This window comes from Hemitrygon akajei, chromosome 1, assembly GCF_048418815.1.
Source record: "Hemitrygon akajei chromosome 1, sHemAka1.3, whole genome shotgun sequence".
NCBI classification, from domain to species: domain Eukaryota; kingdom Metazoa; phylum Chordata; class Chondrichthyes; order Myliobatiformes; family Dasyatidae; genus Hemitrygon; species Hemitrygon akajei.
In genome coordinates, this window is record NC_133124.1 from 188,660,097 (window position 1) to 188,678,865 (window position 18,769).

At 47.8% G+C, this 18,769-nt stretch overlaps 1 protein-coding gene across 6 annotated transcripts; it reads right to left on the reverse strand.

The window, feature by feature from the left end:
* Positions 1 to 1,347: 1,347 nt before the first annotated feature.
* On the reverse strand, positions 1,348 to 17,481 carry LOC140733503 (astacin-like metalloendopeptidase). 6 transcript variants are annotated; one of them, XM_073056934.1, is made up of 9 exons: positions 17,307 to 17,481; positions 17,114 to 17,212; positions 15,355 to 15,416; positions 14,831 to 14,924; positions 10,477 to 10,594; positions 9,581 to 9,762; positions 8,678 to 8,759; positions 5,836 to 5,996; positions 1,348 to 5,203 (listed from the first exon to the last, which is right to left on the reverse strand). In XM_073056934.1, coding segments are annotated over exons 1-9 (861 nt in total). In that variant the 5' UTR covers positions 17,368 to 17,481; the 3' UTR covers positions 1,348 to 5,201. The 6 variants fall into 6 exon arrangements, with proteins under 6 accessions (XP_072913035.1, XP_072913025.1, XP_072913043.1 ...); XM_073056924.1 differs by lacking the exon at positions 1,348 to 5,203 and having other exon boundaries at positions 5,786 to 5,996; XM_073056942.1 differs by lacking the exons at positions 1,348 to 5,203; positions 10,477 to 10,594 and having other exon boundaries at positions 5,786 to 5,996; positions 17,071 to 17,212.
* Positions 17,482 to 18,769: the final 1,288 nt, after the last annotated feature.

Consider the following 18,769-nt stretch of genomic DNA (forward strand, 5'->3'; position numbering starts at 1 on the left):
GAAGCCTGGAACCAGATGCACACTGTCTGCCTCTCACCACTCACCCACGTGTCTCCCGTACACGTGGTACCAGAACAACAGGCCCCTCTGCCCGGTCAGTACTGGGCTGACGAGCACAGCCTTCTCCCTACTCCGCTGAGGATATGACGCCTCCAGGCACAAGTAACGGCCTGGAAAAGGTAACCCGCCTGGTCAGCTCATCCATCGGAATTGACTCGGTAACCTTGGAAACGGAGGGAATCGTTGCTGCAATGAACAGACAACATTGGAAACACTCAGTGGGCCAGGCAGTATCCGTGGAGGGAGAGATTACACACCAAGCTGAAGACTTTTCTTCAAAACCCTTGACTGTAAATTGTCATCAAGATGGGGTGCCACTGTAGCATAGCGCTATCACAGCTTGGGATGTCGCAGTTCAAAGTTCAATTCAAACGTGTAAGCACGTTTGTACTTCCCCCCCAGGAAAGGGCGCGTTTCCCCCGGGTGCTCTGGTCTCCTCCCTCAGGTTAATTGGTCATTGTAAATTGTCCCATGATTAAGGTAAGGTAGGTCGCATCTGGAATTATTTCCAGGTAGTGGACGACCTCCTTTCACGCTGCTCTGACGTACTGGGGAAATCGCGTACTAGGCAAGTTACAGCAGTGGTTTGCCATTGACTTCTGCCGGGTGAGGTTTTTTTTATTAAAGAGATCACCAGCTCTTAACGGGAGCCGGCTGGATTCGATCTCGGGATCTCTCGCCCTGAAGTCCAGCGCTGATGCCACTACGCCACCAGCCAGCTGTCCCATGATTAGGCTAGGGTTAAATTGGTGGGTTTCGGGCCGTGGGGCTCAAAGGCCCTATTCCACACCGCATCTAAATAAAGACTGGCACACCATCTCAGGTTGAATGGCCTGTCCAGTGCTGGACTGTTCGATGATCTATGAAGGTCTTTGATAATGAAATGCTCACATTGGTTCTCTCTCCACTGATACTGCCTGGCCTGCTGAGCATTTCCAGCATTGGCTGTGGACCTATTGTACATAAATCACTGTCACAAGCAGTGATCCCAACTTTACTTAATTGAATTTCAAATCCCCGTTTGCCAGAATAGCACCTGAACAACTTTCTCCAGGTCACCAGATTCTGCCGATGTTGGAAATCCAGAGAAGCACACAATTCAGGCAGCGTCAGTGAAGGCAAATAAACAGTTAACATTCCAGGCCAAGACTTTGCATCAGGACTGGAAAGGAAGGGGGCAGAAGCCAGAATGAGAAGGTGGGGAAAGGGGGGGGGTGCAAGCTGACAGGTTACAGGTGAGGGGAAGGTGGATGGGTGGGGGGGGGGGAATGATGTAAGAAGCTAGGAGTTGATAAATGGAAAGAGGAGGCTTCTGATGGGAGAGAACAGCAGACAAGGAGAGAAGGAAGAGGGAGGTGATGGGTGGGTCTAATGGTAGGGGTCGAGAAGGGGTGAGTGGGTAACCAGAATAGGAAATGGGGTAACAGATAAAAAGGGAGTCAGACAGAGAGGGGTAATTACTGGAAGCTAGATAAGATGTTGATGCCATCAGGTTTGACTACCCAGACAGAATATGAGGTGTTGCTCCTCCATCCAGATCACCGGTCTATGTCAGCAGGTTGATCAGCCACATTAATGTGACATTCCCCCGGTAGACCAGAGAAAACAGCCCACTCTCTCTGCACGGCCAAAGCATTTGACTGCTGCAAGTCAATCCCACGAGCACAGAAAGCATTTCTTCACAATGATTCAGATACACTGCTCTGCCCAACAGCTTAACCTAGCTCCGGCCTAGCCCATAATCAGGTTACGATCACAATCCTTACAACACACAAGCAACCATTCAGCCCATCAAGTCTATGCCAGCCCTCCAGATCCACCCAAGGTGTGTAGCCTTGTGAACCATCAACTCAATTCTGAAGAACACAGGCTTGAAATACAAAGATGCAGTATTTCTACAACCTCTGTTTGGCAAAACTAGAGAATCACAGGAAGCTTACAGCAGTAAGAGGTTTCAGTTTGTGGAAGAGTCCAGCCAGTCCTCACTTCAAGTACTTATCAAACTCCTTTCCAAGAGTCACAACTGAATTCACCAGAACTGGGGAAAAAAAATCAAAACCGGACCACGATTTTACTCTAAAACTAAACAGGAAATACTCAGAACATCAGGCAGCGTCAGTGGAAAGAGAAATAAAGTGTATATCTCGGCCAGGCGGTGTTTCAGATTGCAAACGTCTGGTGTGCATTAGATTCGATTCCAATCAGCGGAGTTAAGGTGATTTATCTACACGGACAGACATCACTGCTGCCCTCACTGACACTGGCTCAGCGAGTTCCAGCGGTTTTCTCCTCCCATTGCTTCAACATCCCCAGCGGCAACGGCTCCAACTTGCAGCGCTGAAAGAGGCTGCAGAGGGTTGCGGACACAGGTACTGCCCTCCCCGTCGGGAAAGACATCTTCAGAGGGCACAGCTTCAGGAAGGCAGCATCCATCATTAAGGACCCTCACCAGCCGGGACATACCACCAGAGGACAAGGAGCTTGAAGACACACTCAACGTTTCAGGAGAAGCTTCTTGCCCTCTGCCATCGGATTTCTGAATGGTCCACGAACACCACCACAATATTCCTTTTGCACTGTTTATTTTTTAGTGTTTTTTTACATTGTGCATTGTACTGCTGCAGCAAAACAATAAAATTCATCAATAATAATAAATCTGATTCTGACATTTCTCCTCAGCTCCTCGGTCCTTGCACTGCCCTTTGCTGTGATCCGCTTTCGGCCCAGTCTCAATGCCCGGTCCCACTGGTACCCCCCCCAAGGGGAGGCTCTCGCAGGGTTCTCCAACCCAGTGGGCATCCCTGAAGGAGCAGCCAGGGGACCAGGGCCTGGCTCAGGGGGAAGATTACTGGGTGGGAGGATTTCACTCAAGGGGGACAACCCTTGGAGGGGTTCCTCACTGAGGGCCTGCGACCCATGGGGTACTCTGTAGAGACTTTGTCAGACAAGTGGGACTGACCAGAGGGAGGGTCCTGGTCAGAGAGAGGGGCAAGGCCTGTTACCACCAGGGTGAGGTCAGTGGATGGAGCCTGTTTGGAGGGAAGTGCCTAGTTGGATGGGATGGTGGCTGTGAGTGCGATCTGCTTGTTGGGTGGGGTTAGGTTAAGAGGTTGGGGCCTCTTCAATGGGCATGGCCTGGTCGGAGGTCAGAGGGTGGGGGCAAGTCACAGGGTGCAGCCTTACCAGGGGGCATGGCCACGTCAGAGGCCGGGGTCATGTCAATCGGAGGCGATGTTGGTTCACGGAGCCGGTGTCTCCACCCGTCGTGCGGTCCAGGGCACGGTCTGGACCAGCTCCACCCGTCCATCGCCCGAAGCGAGCCCCTGGGATGGAGAATGGTGGCTGGGGAGGTGTCCGTGGTGTCGAGCCAGCAGAACCGGCGGAGGCGGACAGGGCAGGACAACTCGTGGTGAGTAGCGGCTCCGGCAGCCCCCCCGGGCCGGGCGGCGTGGATGGGACTCTGCGCCCGCGGTGGAGTTTGGCACCGATGCGCTGAGCCGGGAGACCGGCGGAGCAGCTGCCGAGCGCCCGCTCGGTACAGGGGGGCGGCCGCGGACCGGGTTTGCGCTCCGGGCTTCCGTGGGGGCAGCGACTGAGCCGCCGGCGGGTCAGCCCGGGAGAGAAACCTCGGCTCGGGGTTGCGGGCGATGGTGGGCAGCTCCCAGGAACGCCGGGCGCATTCCTACCCCGGAGGCACTGAAGAACCTCCGGAGCGGCGGTGGACTGGCTCCCCGCCGACCCGTCCCCAGAAGAAGCCCCCACCACTCCGGTTCCTGCGCTTCCAGCATGGGCGTCCCGGAAAGATTTCGGCCCGACTGCCTTCTTGGTTCTCCGGGTCTCAGAGCGGCACCATTCGCCACTGGATGCCCCAAGGGGGGGAGGGAGAGGTGAGAACAAATTTAAGTGTCCCCTCAGGTTTCCGGGATCAGAGCAGAAAGAGTCTCCCCCACCCCCCCACGTGGGCTGATGTTGGAAACAGATGATATAGAAGGCCATTCTGCCCTTCATGTCTGTTCCCCACCCATGAAGATCATGGCAGTTCCTTTTCCTTAGTGACTCCTCCACCAACACCGGATCCTTTTAATGTCCAGGAATCTATTGGTCACCTTCATGAATGGGTCAACACAATTATATCCTCTCGGATAGAGAATTCCAAAGGTTCAGTGCTCAATACGTGAAGAAACGTCTTTTCACATGTCAGCATGTAGACACCTTTTTGCAATCCCAGTTTTGGACACTCCAGCCGGGCAAAGTCCAGCCCCTACCTACCAAGCAGTTTGTATGTTCCAATGAAATAATCTCCACCCTCTAAATGTAGGTAATACAAACCCAGATTGTTCAATTTCTGCTTTTGTGAGAGATCGCTATGCTAGGAATCAACCTGGTCATGTCTGAACTCTGTCTTCTTGTGTGTTTCCCCCCAGCTGTCAGTCTGTGGTTTCGTATTGCCATGTGCTCCTGTCCCCGTTCCTGCTCCACTCCGGCCCCTGTATCACTGAGTACTCCGTCTCTCGTCTGTTTCTCATTATTACCTGTATTGCTGCCACCTGTGTCTCATTGTGCTCCACCTATCATCTGCCTCTCTGTTTACTTCAGTCCTGTGTTTTCACCTGTTTTCTGCCAGATTGTGCCAGTGAATTTTCCTGAGCCTTCCCAGAATTTGTATCTGTACTCTGTCTGTCTGAATATCGACTCTGCCCGTTTCCCGATTCTGGTTTTTGGATTTCTCTGGGTGTTTTGATCTCTGCCTGAACTTTGTTGCCCCTTTGGATTTTCTACTCAATATCATTGCGTGCAGAGTACAGGGTCTGCGATTAGATCCCTGCTCCAGCGTCCCAACAGGTTAACCTCCTGCGCTCTGACTGCAGTGACTTCTTCCTTCATTGGGGGACCAGACTGGTCTCACCAGTTCCCAGTGTAGCTGCAGTAGGACACCTCTTGAATTCCAGTCCTGAGTAAAGGCCATCGTACCATTTGCCTCCTCCATCATTTGCCATTTGTGTTAATCTTCAATAATTTATACTCACTGCTTGTGCAGGGAGGGGGACTTTGGGGTTCTAACATTTAGCTGCCATTCATTCTTGAGGTACTCCCGTTTTCTTGGATGTTGGTGAAGATAAAGAATTCCAAGATGTATATGTTTCTGAAATTAAATGTACCTATTGAACATGGACACCCAGATTCCCTTTGAACACCAACTGCTCAAGCTTGTCCTAGTCCAAACCCCACTTCTTCCAAGACAGTTTGTCTCTGTAATCCCACCACCCCCCCCCCCCCCAGCTCTGGTCTGCAGGTTCCAGCTTCTCAAGTACACCTCCAGATAGTTTACAGGTGGGTAGGGTTCTGCTGCCACTCCCCCTTGAGTTTGAGACACTTTCCCCACCTCTCCCCCTTTCCAACCACAGAGCTACCCAACAAAAGTAGTGTTTTACTCATGGACTGTTTCTGAGATGCACGTAGAGGGGGGCTCATCCTCGCCTGATGTCCAAGTAATCTGACTTGTACTCTGAAGCACCACAGATTCATTCTTTCCTGCCCTCCTCCCACCGTCACACAAACCACCAGGAGGCTGCTCATGGTTAAAACGCCCACCCCTTAAAGCCAGGGGTTTGCTCGTTATGGGGCACGTCAGAAGCAGGGGTAACACTGATGAAACCCGAATAAATTTGAAATCTGCTACCATCAGGCACTGCTGGTATGAAGTGACTAACTTTAGTTTGTTTTTAATCAGGAGTCACTCATTCTCTTAAAGCCACTGGTTCCTCTTTCCCTTACATTTCACCGTATCGGCCTTGTCCTCGAGATATGCCGTGCAGTTGTAGAGCCGGTTAACCTTCAGTAAGTCCATCTCACTCAAGCGGACGCGTTGGCCAATCACAGCGTCTGTATCCACCAGTGGCGTCAAGGTTGGCTGTCCATTCCTGGAAAATGCTGTCCTGTAATTGGACGAGAAGTTCAATACAAATCAAAGCCCTGCCGAATTTGACAAGAACAAAGCTTGCATTTATACAGCTACTATTTTTTAAGAGCAGAATGCCCAGAGTTGCCCTAGCAAAGAAAACTTGACCGAGTATCACACAGTAGGACCTGCTTCAGCAGCAGGTACATTCAGAGACATGAAAGACTAGAAGTAGAGAGCAAAGCTGAAAAGGTTACATTGCAATCAGTCATACAAAGGCACTGGCCCTTCAGCCCATCTAGTCCATGCTGACAATGGTAGTTCCATTTGGCCCATATCCTCCCAAACCTTTTCTATCCGTGTACCTGTCTACATGCCTTTTGAATGTCATAATTGTACCTACCTCAGCCACCTTCTCTGGGACATGATTCCATGTTCACTCCTCTCTGTGTGAAGTTACCTCTTTTAAATCTTTCATCTCTCACCTTAAACCTGTGCCCTTTAGTTCTGCTTCACTGGGAAGTAGACTGCATTCACCCCATCTACCCATCTTCAAGGTCAACCTCAGTCTTCTGTGTTCTAAGGAATAAAGATCTAGCCTGCCCAGCCTTCCCCTATAAACTCAGGCCCTCAAGTCCTGGTAGTGTCCTTGTGAGCCTGTCTGCCCCCTCTCCAGTTTAGTGAGGTCGTTCCTATGACAGCGTGACTATGCACTATTCTCCAAGTGCAGCCCTGTCAGCATCTTGTACAATTGCGACACAATGGTCCAGCTCCGATACTCAGTGCCCTGACTGATGAAGACCAGAGTGCCAGACACCACCTCACCTCACTGTTTACCTGCAATGCAATATTCAAAGAACCATACACTACCAGGCCCCTCTGTTCCACAATGACCATTCACTGTACAAGACCACCCTGGGTTTGACTTCCAAAATGCATTGCAGTTGAAAGCCATTTGCCAATCTTTGGCCCACTTGCCTAGCCAATCAAGGTTCTGCTATAATTGTTGATAATGTTCTTTACCAAGATGCCACTTACATTAGTATCATTCACAAACTTACTAACCATGTACAGTCACATCCAAATCGTTCAGATGTAAATAAGAAAGGCCCCCAGCATGACCCTGAGGCACACACCACTAGTCACTGGCCTCCATTTTGAGACCATTGCCCTCTGCTTCCTACGGCCGAACCAATTATTTATCCAGTTAACTAGCTGTCCCTGGACCCCTTGCAATCTAACTTTCCAGAGGAACAAGTCCTGATGAAGGGTCTCAGCCCAAAACATCGGCTGTTAATCTTTTCAATAGATGCTGCCTGGCCTGCTGAGTTCCTCCAGCATTGTGTGTGTGTGTGTGTTGCTCAGATTTCCAGCGTCTGCAGATTTTGTCTTCCAGACTCACCTGCCACATGGGACCTTCGGGCCTCCCTCAAGTCCACGCAGACAACAGATTTACTCAGATGCTGTCTGAATTAGAGGGCACGTACTGAGGTTGGGCAAATTTCAGAAGTGGAGGCTGTAGGAAAACCTAGTAGAGCTTTATTAGATTACGAGAGGCTCTGATAGAGTAGACAGCCAGAACCATTCCCCCTAGGGTTGAAATGTCTAAAGCCCAAAGACCATGCAGGTGATGAGTTCAGAAGGAGATGTGCTGGGCACTTTGTTTTATAGAGATACAGAATGGTGCGTACTTGGAACGCAATGGTAAGTACAGCGGTAGTGGTTAAAGGACTCAGAGGCACATTAATGTGGAGTGGTATAGCTGCTGTGTGGACAGAAGGAAATAGTTTTGTGCATCATGGGCTGAAGAACCTGTTCCTATACTGTACTGTTCTGTCTTAATGTGCTTTAAGACCTCTATGGAAGTCTGTGTGGTCCAAGTCATCACCCTTTCCCCCCAATTCCTTTAGTAAAATACTGGAGAAATATTAAGTTCGACACACACAGATGGCAATGCTGATTTTTAAAGGGGATATACTCTCTCCTAAGCCACCCTTTTACTCTTAATGTACCTGTAGAATCTCGTGATTTTCCTTAACCCTGCCTGCCAGATCCGTCTCATCTGCTCTTATTTGCTCTCACGATTTTCCTCAAGATTGCCCCTACAATTCTTATACTGAAGGTTTGCTTGTCATCAATTGCCTGAACCTCTTGAATGCTTCCTTCTTGACCAGAGCCTCAACAGCTCTCATCAGTTCCCTAAACTTGCCAGCCTTGCCCTCTACCCTAGCTGCCCCAGATTCTTGGTATCACACTTTCAAAAAGCCTCCCACTTGCTCATTGTCCTTTTACCAGCAAACAATCCCACCCCAATGACCTCTGCAAGATCTCATCCGATGACTCCCTGCCCTGGTTTAGGACTTTAGCCCATGGATCTTCCTTTCTTTCTCCATACCTACTTTACACTAATAATATTATGGTCACTGGTCTCAAGGTGCCCCTCCGTCACTTGCCCTGCCTTGTTCACGAAGAGGAGGTCCACTGTTTCACCTACTCATGTAGGACCCCACAGATTACATGGGGAGAATACTAGTGATTGGCAAACAGGGCTCAAGGTAACTTAGGAGTAGGGAAATGAAAGTTTAACGAAGTTGATTTAACTGAGGTGGCAAGTTTCAGGTAATTATCATCAACTTCAAACATTCAAAGCAGGATCTGAAAACTTAAATCTAGAAACCTCACAGAGACAGAGTCACAACACTCCACCATCACTCTTACCTGCTATAATGCAAGATGGAGCCATAGTCATATCCGGACTTCAAATTATTGGTATTTTTCTTTAAAAAATTATGTTCATAACCTGAAAGAGAAGTATGACAGAAACTGGCCAATCACAGCACACTTGAATATTTCTGATGTCTTGTAATGAAACTATTCCCTTACAAACCATGGGGCACCCCAAAACACAAAGCAATTGGTTCTCAATTTGTTTGAAGAAAGAAAAAGTTGTTTTTTTAAATATATTTTTAAAAATAACACAGCTATTTCCACATTTATATGGCACAGAAAAAAACCCTTCAGCCCACCTAGTCAATACTGACCATAGTGCCTGTCTACTCTAATCTCCATTGCCTACATCAGTCCCGTATTCATTTACTCTCTTCCTGTTCATTCATCTGCACAAATGCCTTTTAACTGTTGTAATTGTATCCGCTTCTATCAGCTTGTTCCAGATATTCACTGCCCTCTATTTTTTGATTGAGATACAGGGCAGGGGAGGCCCTTCTGTCCCTTTGAGCCTGTCTGCCCAACGGTCGCTGATACAACACTGGCCTAATTGTGGGACAACTTACAATGGACATTTACAGAGCATCGCTGAACTAAGGCAGGAGTTAGGAATCAACCACACCAGTGAGTCTGTGGCCAGAATACATCATCCCCAAGAGCATAAGCAACCAGGTGGGTTTTCACAGCAACTTTCTCATTACTATTGATCAAGATCAGTTCCACTTGGGATTCAAACTCATGTCCCTACGTGAATGCTGCACAACCCTTTACAGCACAACTATCCAAAATAAGCTGAATTCTGCCAGGCCCAGAGACAGACGGGAGACCATCCAAGACTGGCTCGAGTTGCTCAGGGATGAAGGGACAAACTGGATCTGGAGGAGAGGACGTTACCGGGCCACACATTCTTCCACTCGATCTTGATGTATTTATCTCGGTCGCTTCTCGTGTGTTCATGCCAGAAGCCCAGGGAGTGCATTAACTCGTGCTCAATGACGCCCTTCCCCTTCTCCAGGCACCGCCGGTTCAGCGAGATGAGCTGCGTGCCTCCAACCCGCCCCACTGACGCAGAGCACCTGAGAGACAGAGACAAGCACCGTTACCTTCGCGCCCACGGGGGATCTGAATTCTGAACTCGAGCGACGGAGCACACCCATACCTTGGGATGCACAGGACCCAAGCAACACCGGCACTGCCGATATTTACTGTTCAGAGCCCAGCAGGATTCTGCCCAGCACACTTTGTCCAAACTGGAGTCAGATTCCTTTTGCTGGCGTCAGTGAACCAGGAGGGTTTATATGACCAACAACTTAATGGCTTAAAGGTCAGGGTTTCCTGTACCACATCTACAATCACTTCAATTAAACTTCCCAGGCCAAGTTCAAACTCGGGGCACTTCAACTTACTTTTTCAAAACAAGGATCATGGTTATGGAGTCAGTGATGAAAGTGGTGCTGAATTAAAAAGGAAATCAGTCATTGTTGAATTGAACGGCAGATACAAGTATGTATGTTCTTGCTCCCACTTTTGCTGTTCTTTTTTCATTAAGCAGACCTCAAAGCACTAGCCCACTAATTTAAGCCACAACGTTGCCACATGGTAGAAGATTCTGTGCCTCATTAGGAATGGTATCCCCAGGGATACCCATCTATCAGTCGTAAACTTTTCTGTATCGGGGCAAGTCCTGGTGGTAACAGGGGACCAGTGTGGGGCATCAGTCTGTATCCAGGGCAAAAAAAAATACAAACGTCAGACTGGCCTTGCCTCACCACTGGGGAATCTGCACGTACCCAGGAACAGGCCGAAGAGAGATGAAGTCCTCCTCATCAGTGTGAGGTACAAATCGGATGCAGGTGAATCTTTCAAACTCCTTGAAGCCTCGGCCGATCTCTCTCTGGGTCTGTTCGTCTGGAGGAAAGGGAAAGTATTATGTAGGTTTTTTAAAAAAATACTACAGATCCTGCAGATTAAAAATTGAAAATGGAAACAGGATGCAGCTGTGAAAGGACTTGAGTGTTGCAGACAAGGGAGGCATGATCTGTGGTTAGGAAGGCATACGGTGCATTGGCCTTCATCAACCGTAGGATTGAGTTTAAGAGCCAAGAGGTAATGTTGCAGCTATATAGGACCCTGGTCAGACCCCACTTGGAGTACTGTGCTCAGTTCTGGTCACTTCACTACGTGGAGGACGTGGAAACCATAGAAAGGGTGCAGAGGAGATTTATGATGCTGTTGCCTGGATTGGAGAGCATGCCTTATGAGAATAGGTTGAGTGAACTTGGCCTTTTCTCCTTGGAGTGACGGAGGATGAGAGGTGACCTGATAGAGGTGTATGAGACAATGAGAGGCATTTATCGTGTGGATAGTAAGAGGCTTTTCCCCAGGGCTGAAATGGCTAACATGAGGGGCATAGTTTTAAGATGCTTGGAAGTAGGTACAGAGGAGATGTAATTTAAAAAAAACCTCAGAGTGGTGAGAGCGTGGAATGGGCTGCCGGCGACGGCGGTGGAGATAGGGTCTTTTAAGAGACTCTTAGGACAGGTACATGGATCTCAGAAAGATAGAGGGCTATGGGTAACCCTAGGTAATTTCTAAAATACATGTTCAGCACAGCATTGTGGGCCGAAGGGCCTGTGCTGTGCTGTAGGTTTTCTATGTTTCTGTGATCTGCAAGTTTACAGACAGCACAAGGATTGGGGGGAGTCGTTGACAGTGGTGGGTGGTCTTAGGCTACAGGGTGATGTCAATGCGTGGGTGACATGGGATGAGGAGTGGCAGATGGCGTTTAATTGTGAGCTGATGCATTTTGGGATTACAAGTCTGAGGGAGTACTGAGGGACAAAGGGACCTTCATGTACTTGATCCTTGAAGGTGGCAGCACATGTACTTAATATGGTTATGGTGACACTAGCCTCATTAGTTAGGACAGGGAGCTTTCTACACCATATTTGGTCAGAACTCACCTCCAACCTTGTTGTAGGGTTGTAAGGCTTGAGTACCTCCATGGAGAGCTGGAGTCAGTGCTTGTGCTTTGACTTTTGGTGGGGTGGGGGGGGGGGGGGGGGGGAGTTCAGCTCAGCTCAGGGATAACAACTTTGAATGGTCAAATAATAGTTACAGAAGCAGCCAAAAAGTTACCAAAATGCCAGGAGATCAGACCTCAGTTGGAGTACTGCATGCAGTTTGGGTCACCACACTGTAGGAAGGATGTCACTGTATTGAAGAGGGGCAGAGGGGGTTCACCGAGGTGCTTTCTAGGAGAGAATATCCAGTTATGAGGAGTGACTGGATGTTTGGTGGTGGATTTTAAGAGGAAGTATGATGGAGGTATGCAATACAGTGGACGGGGTGGGATTTGTGAAATGTGCCGAGGGATTGTATACATCCGAGGGCCCCACAAGGTGCAGCACTGGACCTCCTTACGGAACGAGGCAGGGCAAATGACTGAAGGGGCAGTCAAGGAGCATTTTGCTCCAGTGTGCATAATTCTATTAGTTTCAAAATAATGATGAAAAACAATAGGACAGGTCGAATGGAGTAGGGCTGATTTTTGAGCAACTAGGCAGGATCTCTCAGAGATCGATTGGGTGAACCTGTTTGAAGACAAAAGGAAAAAAAATGGCAAGTGGAGAAGAGTGTGATAGCTAGGGTCTAACACCAACATGTTCCTGGTAGGGTGACTGATAACCCTGGCAAGCTTAAGGAACCTTGCCTAATGAGAGATATTGAGATTCTGGTCAAGAAAAGAAGGAAGCATACATTGGGCTTAGGAAGTTGGGGATCAGTGTAACCCCTTGAAAATATAAAAAAAGATTAAGAAAACATTTAAGGGAAATGAGAGGGCATTGATGGATCTGACAGGCAAGGAAGATCCCAGGAGATACTATAGTTATATTAAAAGGTGACTAGGGAGAGAGGCCTACGTCTTGAGTCAGAGAGGGATTTTTAAAAAATATTTATTTTCAGTGCTTACTGAGGAGAAAATAATAGTTGTTCAAGAGACAAGGCAAAAAAAATAAAGATGTTTTGAAGGACATTGATATGACCAAGTATTTATAGCCTTGCAGCACATTAAAGTGGATGAAACCCCATTTCTTGACCGATTGTATTTTGTGGGAGGCTAGAGAAGAAAATACAGCACCCCCCCCCCCCCCCACGGTGATCCGCTGCATTGATTTCTCGAAGACTGGAAGCTGGCAAAAGTTGTTCCATGGTTTCAGAAGGGTATTGAGTTACTGGAGGGAATTCTGAGGAGTAGGATTTACCAGCATTTGGATGGAGTCTCTTCAGGAAGAGTCAGCACGACTTTGCGTGAGGGCAGTCACACTTGGCAAACTTTTCAGAGCTTTTGGAAGAGGAAACCAAAAGGATGGATGAGAGTAGAACAGTGGAGTTTAGCAAGGCCTTTGACAAGACCTAAAGGAGCAGAATTAGACCATTTGGCCCATCAAGCCTGCTCCGCCATTTCATCATGGCTGACCCATTTTCCCTCACAGCCCCACTCTCCTGCCTTCTCCCCGTATCCCTTCACGTCCTGACCAATCAAGAATTTATCAACCTCTGCCTTAAACATGCATGAAGACTTGACCTCCACAGCTGCCTGTGGCAAAGAATTCCATGATTTCACCAAGTGCCGCACGGCAGGCTGGTCTGGAAAGTTAGGTCTCATGGAGTCTAAGCGGAGCAAGTGCGTTCAAAATGAGCTCAGAGATAGGAAGCAGGGGGTGGTGGTGGTTTCTCAGAATGGAGACCGGTGACCAGTAGTAGTCTCACAGGGGTTGGTGTTGGGACCTTTTTTTGGTTAAGTGATCAGTAGGTTTGGAATCAGAGGCACAAAGCTTGATCAACAGAGTTTGGAAAGGACACTAAATTAGGTGTCCTTGATAGTGAAGATCATCGCAGATTAGAGAATCTTGCTCAGTTAGGAAAATGTGTTTTACTATAAAGTGTAAGGTGATGCATTTTGGAGTGTCAGACCAGTCTAGGACTTGCGGATGAATGGTAGGGCACAAAGGGGTGTGATGGGACAGAGGGACCTAAAGTACAAATGCACTTGGTTTATTGAAAGCAGCATCACAGGCAGACAGGGTGGAGAAAAGGGCGTTTCGCTCACTGGCCTTCAGTCGGGAGAGTGAGTAAGTTGGAGGTGAGGATACACATGGAGTACTCTGCATAGTTTAGAAAGATGTAGGGAAACTGGAAAACGCACAGAAACAATCTACAAGGTTGCTGCCAGGATTAGAGAGCCTGGGTTAGGAGGAGAGCTGGTTAGGCTAGAACTTTATTCCTTGTAGCATAGGAGACCGAGGGATGACCTCATGGGGGTTTATAAAATCATGAGGGGGGCATAGAGTAGGTGCAAGGAAAGTCTTTTCTCCAGATTAAGGCAGTCCAAAGGTGGTGACATGAGCCCTTGAATCACATGGGTAAAGAAGGATGTTTGGCCACGGTTAGCACGACACCATCACAGGAATCTCCGGAGTTCAATTCCAGCGCCGTCTGGACGTTCTCCCTGCCAAATGCCTGGGCTTTCCCGCGTGCAGTCCAAAGATGTACCGGGTCGGTTAGTCGGCCATTGCAAGTCGCCCTGTGATTACGTTAGCGTTAAATCGGGATTGTCGGCAGTCGCTGGTTTGAAGGGGATACTCTACGCTGTTTCGTCTGGTCACATCTCCAAACCTTTGGTGCGTTAGGTGTTCAAGTAGGAAGCTCTGTATATACAATGCTGAGTATAAAACAAATCTGTGACCCCATGACCTCACAAAGAGAAAGTCTGCAGATGCTGGAAATCCGAGCAACACGCACAAAATGCTGGAGGAACTCAGCAGGCCAGGCAGCATCTATAGAGAAAAGTACGGTCGACGTTTCAGGCCCTTTCGGCAGGGGGTTTCGGCCCGGAACGTCGACTGCACTGTTTCATATAGATACTGCCCAGTCTGCTGAGTGCCTCCAGCATTTTGTGTGTCCCCTCCCCATGACTTCAAGTGTTTCTCCTCCCCCCCCCCCCCCAAAGACAGTGAGGTGAGGGTGCCATGCCTTCAGCTGTCGTATGACACTTGTCTACTGGTAATTCAGGAGCAGTCACAGCGAACAGTCAGGACATCTAAAGCTGCCACCACTGCTTCCAACCCCATTCCCACCTACCATACTGCGGCGAGATCTCGTACGGAATCCTCACCACGCCGTCTGGGGATTTCAGCCACGTTTGGGTTTGGTACGTTACGATGTTTTGCCGGAGCTGAGAGAAAGCAGCAAGTTACAGTCACCAGGGGCATTCAAAAATTACAGGTTTACACCCCGTCGACCTCCTAGCTGTGTCCCGATTCAGCCCAGGCATGGGGAGGTATTCAGACCCACGCATCGAAGGAAGGACTGGTTCAATACATCCTGGCGTATGAACTGGTCACTGAATGCACCATGCCCTTCTCCAGGCACAAACAGGGATGTGGACAATGGGAAAGACGGTGGATGAAAGGCAAGCGGTTTCCTCGATTCTGTCAACTTCAGGATGGTCCACACAGAAACCGTACACCACCCTGGCTGTGGGTACTCCCCACACGGCAATACACGACCACATCAGTTCCAACCAGCCAAGCCCAACGGGTGCGATATAACATCAGGAGAATAAATCCAAAATATAAAGGAAAAACGAACAGGAAGAAACTCACAGGTTTGATAATATCTCCTTCGATGGAGAAGCTCCTCACATGCATTCCACGTTGAAGAAAACCTGCAGGCAGAAGAAACCTCGGAAACTCAGAACGAAAAGATTCTTAACAATTGGAGGGAGGCGAGTGTTATCCCCTTGTTCAAAAACGGTAGTAGGGATAGTCCAGGTAATTATAGACCAGTGAGCCTTATGTCTGTGGTGGGAAAGCTGTTGGAAAAGATTCTTAGAGATAGGATCTATGAGCATTTGGAGAATCATGGTCTGATCAGGGACAGTCAGCATGGCTTTGTGAAGGGCAGATCATGCCTAACAAGCCTGATAGAGTTCTTTGAGGAGGTGACCAGGCATATTGATGAGGGTAGTGCTGTGGATGTGATTTACACGGATTTTAGTAAGGCATTTGACAAGGTTCCACATGGTAGGCTTATTCAGAAAGTCAGAAGGCATGGGATCCAGGGAAGTTTGGCCAGGTGGATTCAGGATGCAGAAGGTAGAGGGTTGTGGTGGAGGGAGTACATTCAGATTGGAGGGTTGTGACTAGCGGTGTCCCACAAGGATCTGTTCTGAGACCTCTACTTTTCGTGATTTTTATTAACGACCTGGATGTTGGGGTAGAAGGGTGGGTTGGCAAGTTTGCAGACGACACAAAGGTTGGTGGTGTTGTAGATAGTGTAGAGGATTGTCGAAGATTGCAGAGAGACATTGATAGGATGCAGAAGTGGGCTGAGAAGTGGCAGATGGAGTTCAACCTGGAGAAGTGTGAGGTGGTACATCTTGGAAGGACAAACTCCAAGGCAGAGTACAAAGTAAATGGCAGGATACTTGGCAGTGTGGAGGAGCAGAGGGATCTGGGGGTACATGTCCACAAATCCCTGAAAGTTGTCTCACAGGTAGATAGGGTAGTTAAGAAAGTTTATGGGGTGTTAGCTTTCATAAGTCGAGGGATAGAGTTTAAGAGACGCGGTGTAATGATGCAGCTCTATAAAACTCTAGTTAGGCCACACTTGGAGTACTGTGTCCAGTTCTGGTCACCTCACTATAGGAAGGATGTGGAAGCATTGGAAAGGGTACAGAGGAGATTTACCAGGATACTGCCTTATTTAGAGATTATGGATTATGATCAGAGATTAAGGGAGCTAGGGCTTTACTCTTTGGAGAGAAGGAAGATGAGAGGAGACATGATAGATGTGTACAAGATATTAAGAAGAATAGACAGAGTGGACAGCCAGTGCCTCTTCCCCAGGGCACCACTGCTCAATACAAGAGGACATGGCTTTAAGGTAAAGGGAGGGAAGATCAAGGGGGATATTAGAGGAAGGTTTTTCCACTGAGAGCGGTTGGTGCAGGGAATGCACTACCTAAGTCAGTGGTGTAGGTAGATACACTAGTGAAGTTTAAGAGACTACTAGACAGGTATATGGAGGAATTTAAGGTGGGGGGTTATATGGGAGGCAGGGTTTGAAGGTCGGCACAACATTGTGGGCCGAAGGGCCTGTAATGTGCTGTACTATTCTATGTTCTAAAAGCAGCATTCACAGCGAAGCAATTTAACACAACGCTGCCACATACATCACTAAAAGGTTTCAGTTTTACCAGGGCAACAGAAGACTTTCAGAAATACCTGTCCATCTGTTGCTATCTGAGATTTCTTTCAGACAAGTCTTTAGCAAAAGGTTCAAACGAACTCCCACAGCAGTTGCCAAGAATAACTCACCCCGTCCACACTGAAATAAACACAAGGAAGGTCAGAAACATACTCTGGTTCATCCTGACAATTGCACCTTCTGGAAGCACGGTCTTGGTTTGAGTAGCAACCAGCTGAGATTTGCTGTCCGGCCCTTTGACTTCACTCTGACCTATTGTTACAACAGGAATAGAAACTGTTGTTCAACAGAGAAAGTAAAGCACACACACACACAAAACCCAAACTAAATTTAAAACAGCCACTACCTTCCTGCACAAGAGCCAAACTGAACCAGAGGAGCCTCCACATCCCACAACTTGAATCCATGACTCAGAGGGAGTTACAAAAACAAATCCACTATCCAGCATCAGTAACTCTGTGGTGTTGGAGAAAAATAAATAACTTTTAACATCAAGTTAATCAAAACTGCCTGAACTAGAGTATGAGTCATTCTGGGAAATTTGATTGCCAATTTGATCAAAGCCATTCCCACCTGTCAGGTTGTGGACTAAAGTTGTTTTAACCCTTTCAGAACTTAGCTGTTCACAGTCACTGCCAACAACAATATCATACTGTAAACCCAGAATGGCACTTTAAACAATAGATATTTCTTGCCATATCAGTTTGCATGAAACACATAGCAGGAACCACTCTTGCACAGTGTGATCTCACCTTCACGGCCTATGGTATAATGTTCTACTCTGATATCCCAGCCTCTTCCTCTCCCTCCCACCCACCTCAAGGATTAATTAACCCTAACTGGATTAGACGAGAAGTGTGTGCAAAATACACACAGCTGATAGGAGCAGAGACTGAGTTAAACAAACAGGGTGATGGAAGGAAGAAACAAGTATCTTAATCTCAAATATGTGCTGAATGTGCATTGTTTTGTTAAGTGGTTGTGGTACGTTTCTGTGTTGACCCAGCTTACTGTAATCATTTTGACAATGAAAATATCTTAAAGGACAAATGATACCAGAGCAGACTACCAGTAGTCTGCCAAAACTTCTCAGAATTGTCTAGAATTCAGCTTCTAATTCTGAAAAATAATAAGTGGCACCTCAAAAGTCAAGATTTAAAAAAAAACATCCAGCCTTTACCTCAGAATACAAATCCTGCTTGAAATTAGAGTAGTCTGTTGTCTTTAAAGAATTTAAACCAAGTGAGTCACTCCTGGCCTATACTGGTGCCAGACAAGGCAATGGCTTAGTTTTAGGGTTCTCATCCCTGATCAAACCCCCATTATCACATTCCATCCTTTCACTTTAGTCGTTCAATCAGTGGTGATAGTGTCTTTAACTTAACTCATCTCTAAACTGTAGAGTTCTCTTCGTAAACCCCACTTCCTTAAAATCCAACCCATTTGACCACACTTTTCATCGACTGTCCCAACGGCTCATTTGTCTTGGCATCAAATTGTTTAGGAATTCCATTTAAAATATTCTTGGATGTTTTGATTGGTTAATGGTGCTTTATGAATCTAAATTGCTAGATCCACTGAATGTGCTTCACAATTCCACAGCAGCTTGGCAGGCTCCCCTCACTGGAGAAGCATTGTCTGGGAAAACAGAGTAATTATGCTCCACTTCCATAGCTCAGTGCCGGGAAACAAACCCACTGACGCTTTTCTGCTGGTCTTTGATCCGACCTTGATGTCATGGATTGAAGTGGATAGTTCTTTGACAGACACTTTGCCTGTGGCTTTGGAAGTTACGTAGTCGATGTAGTG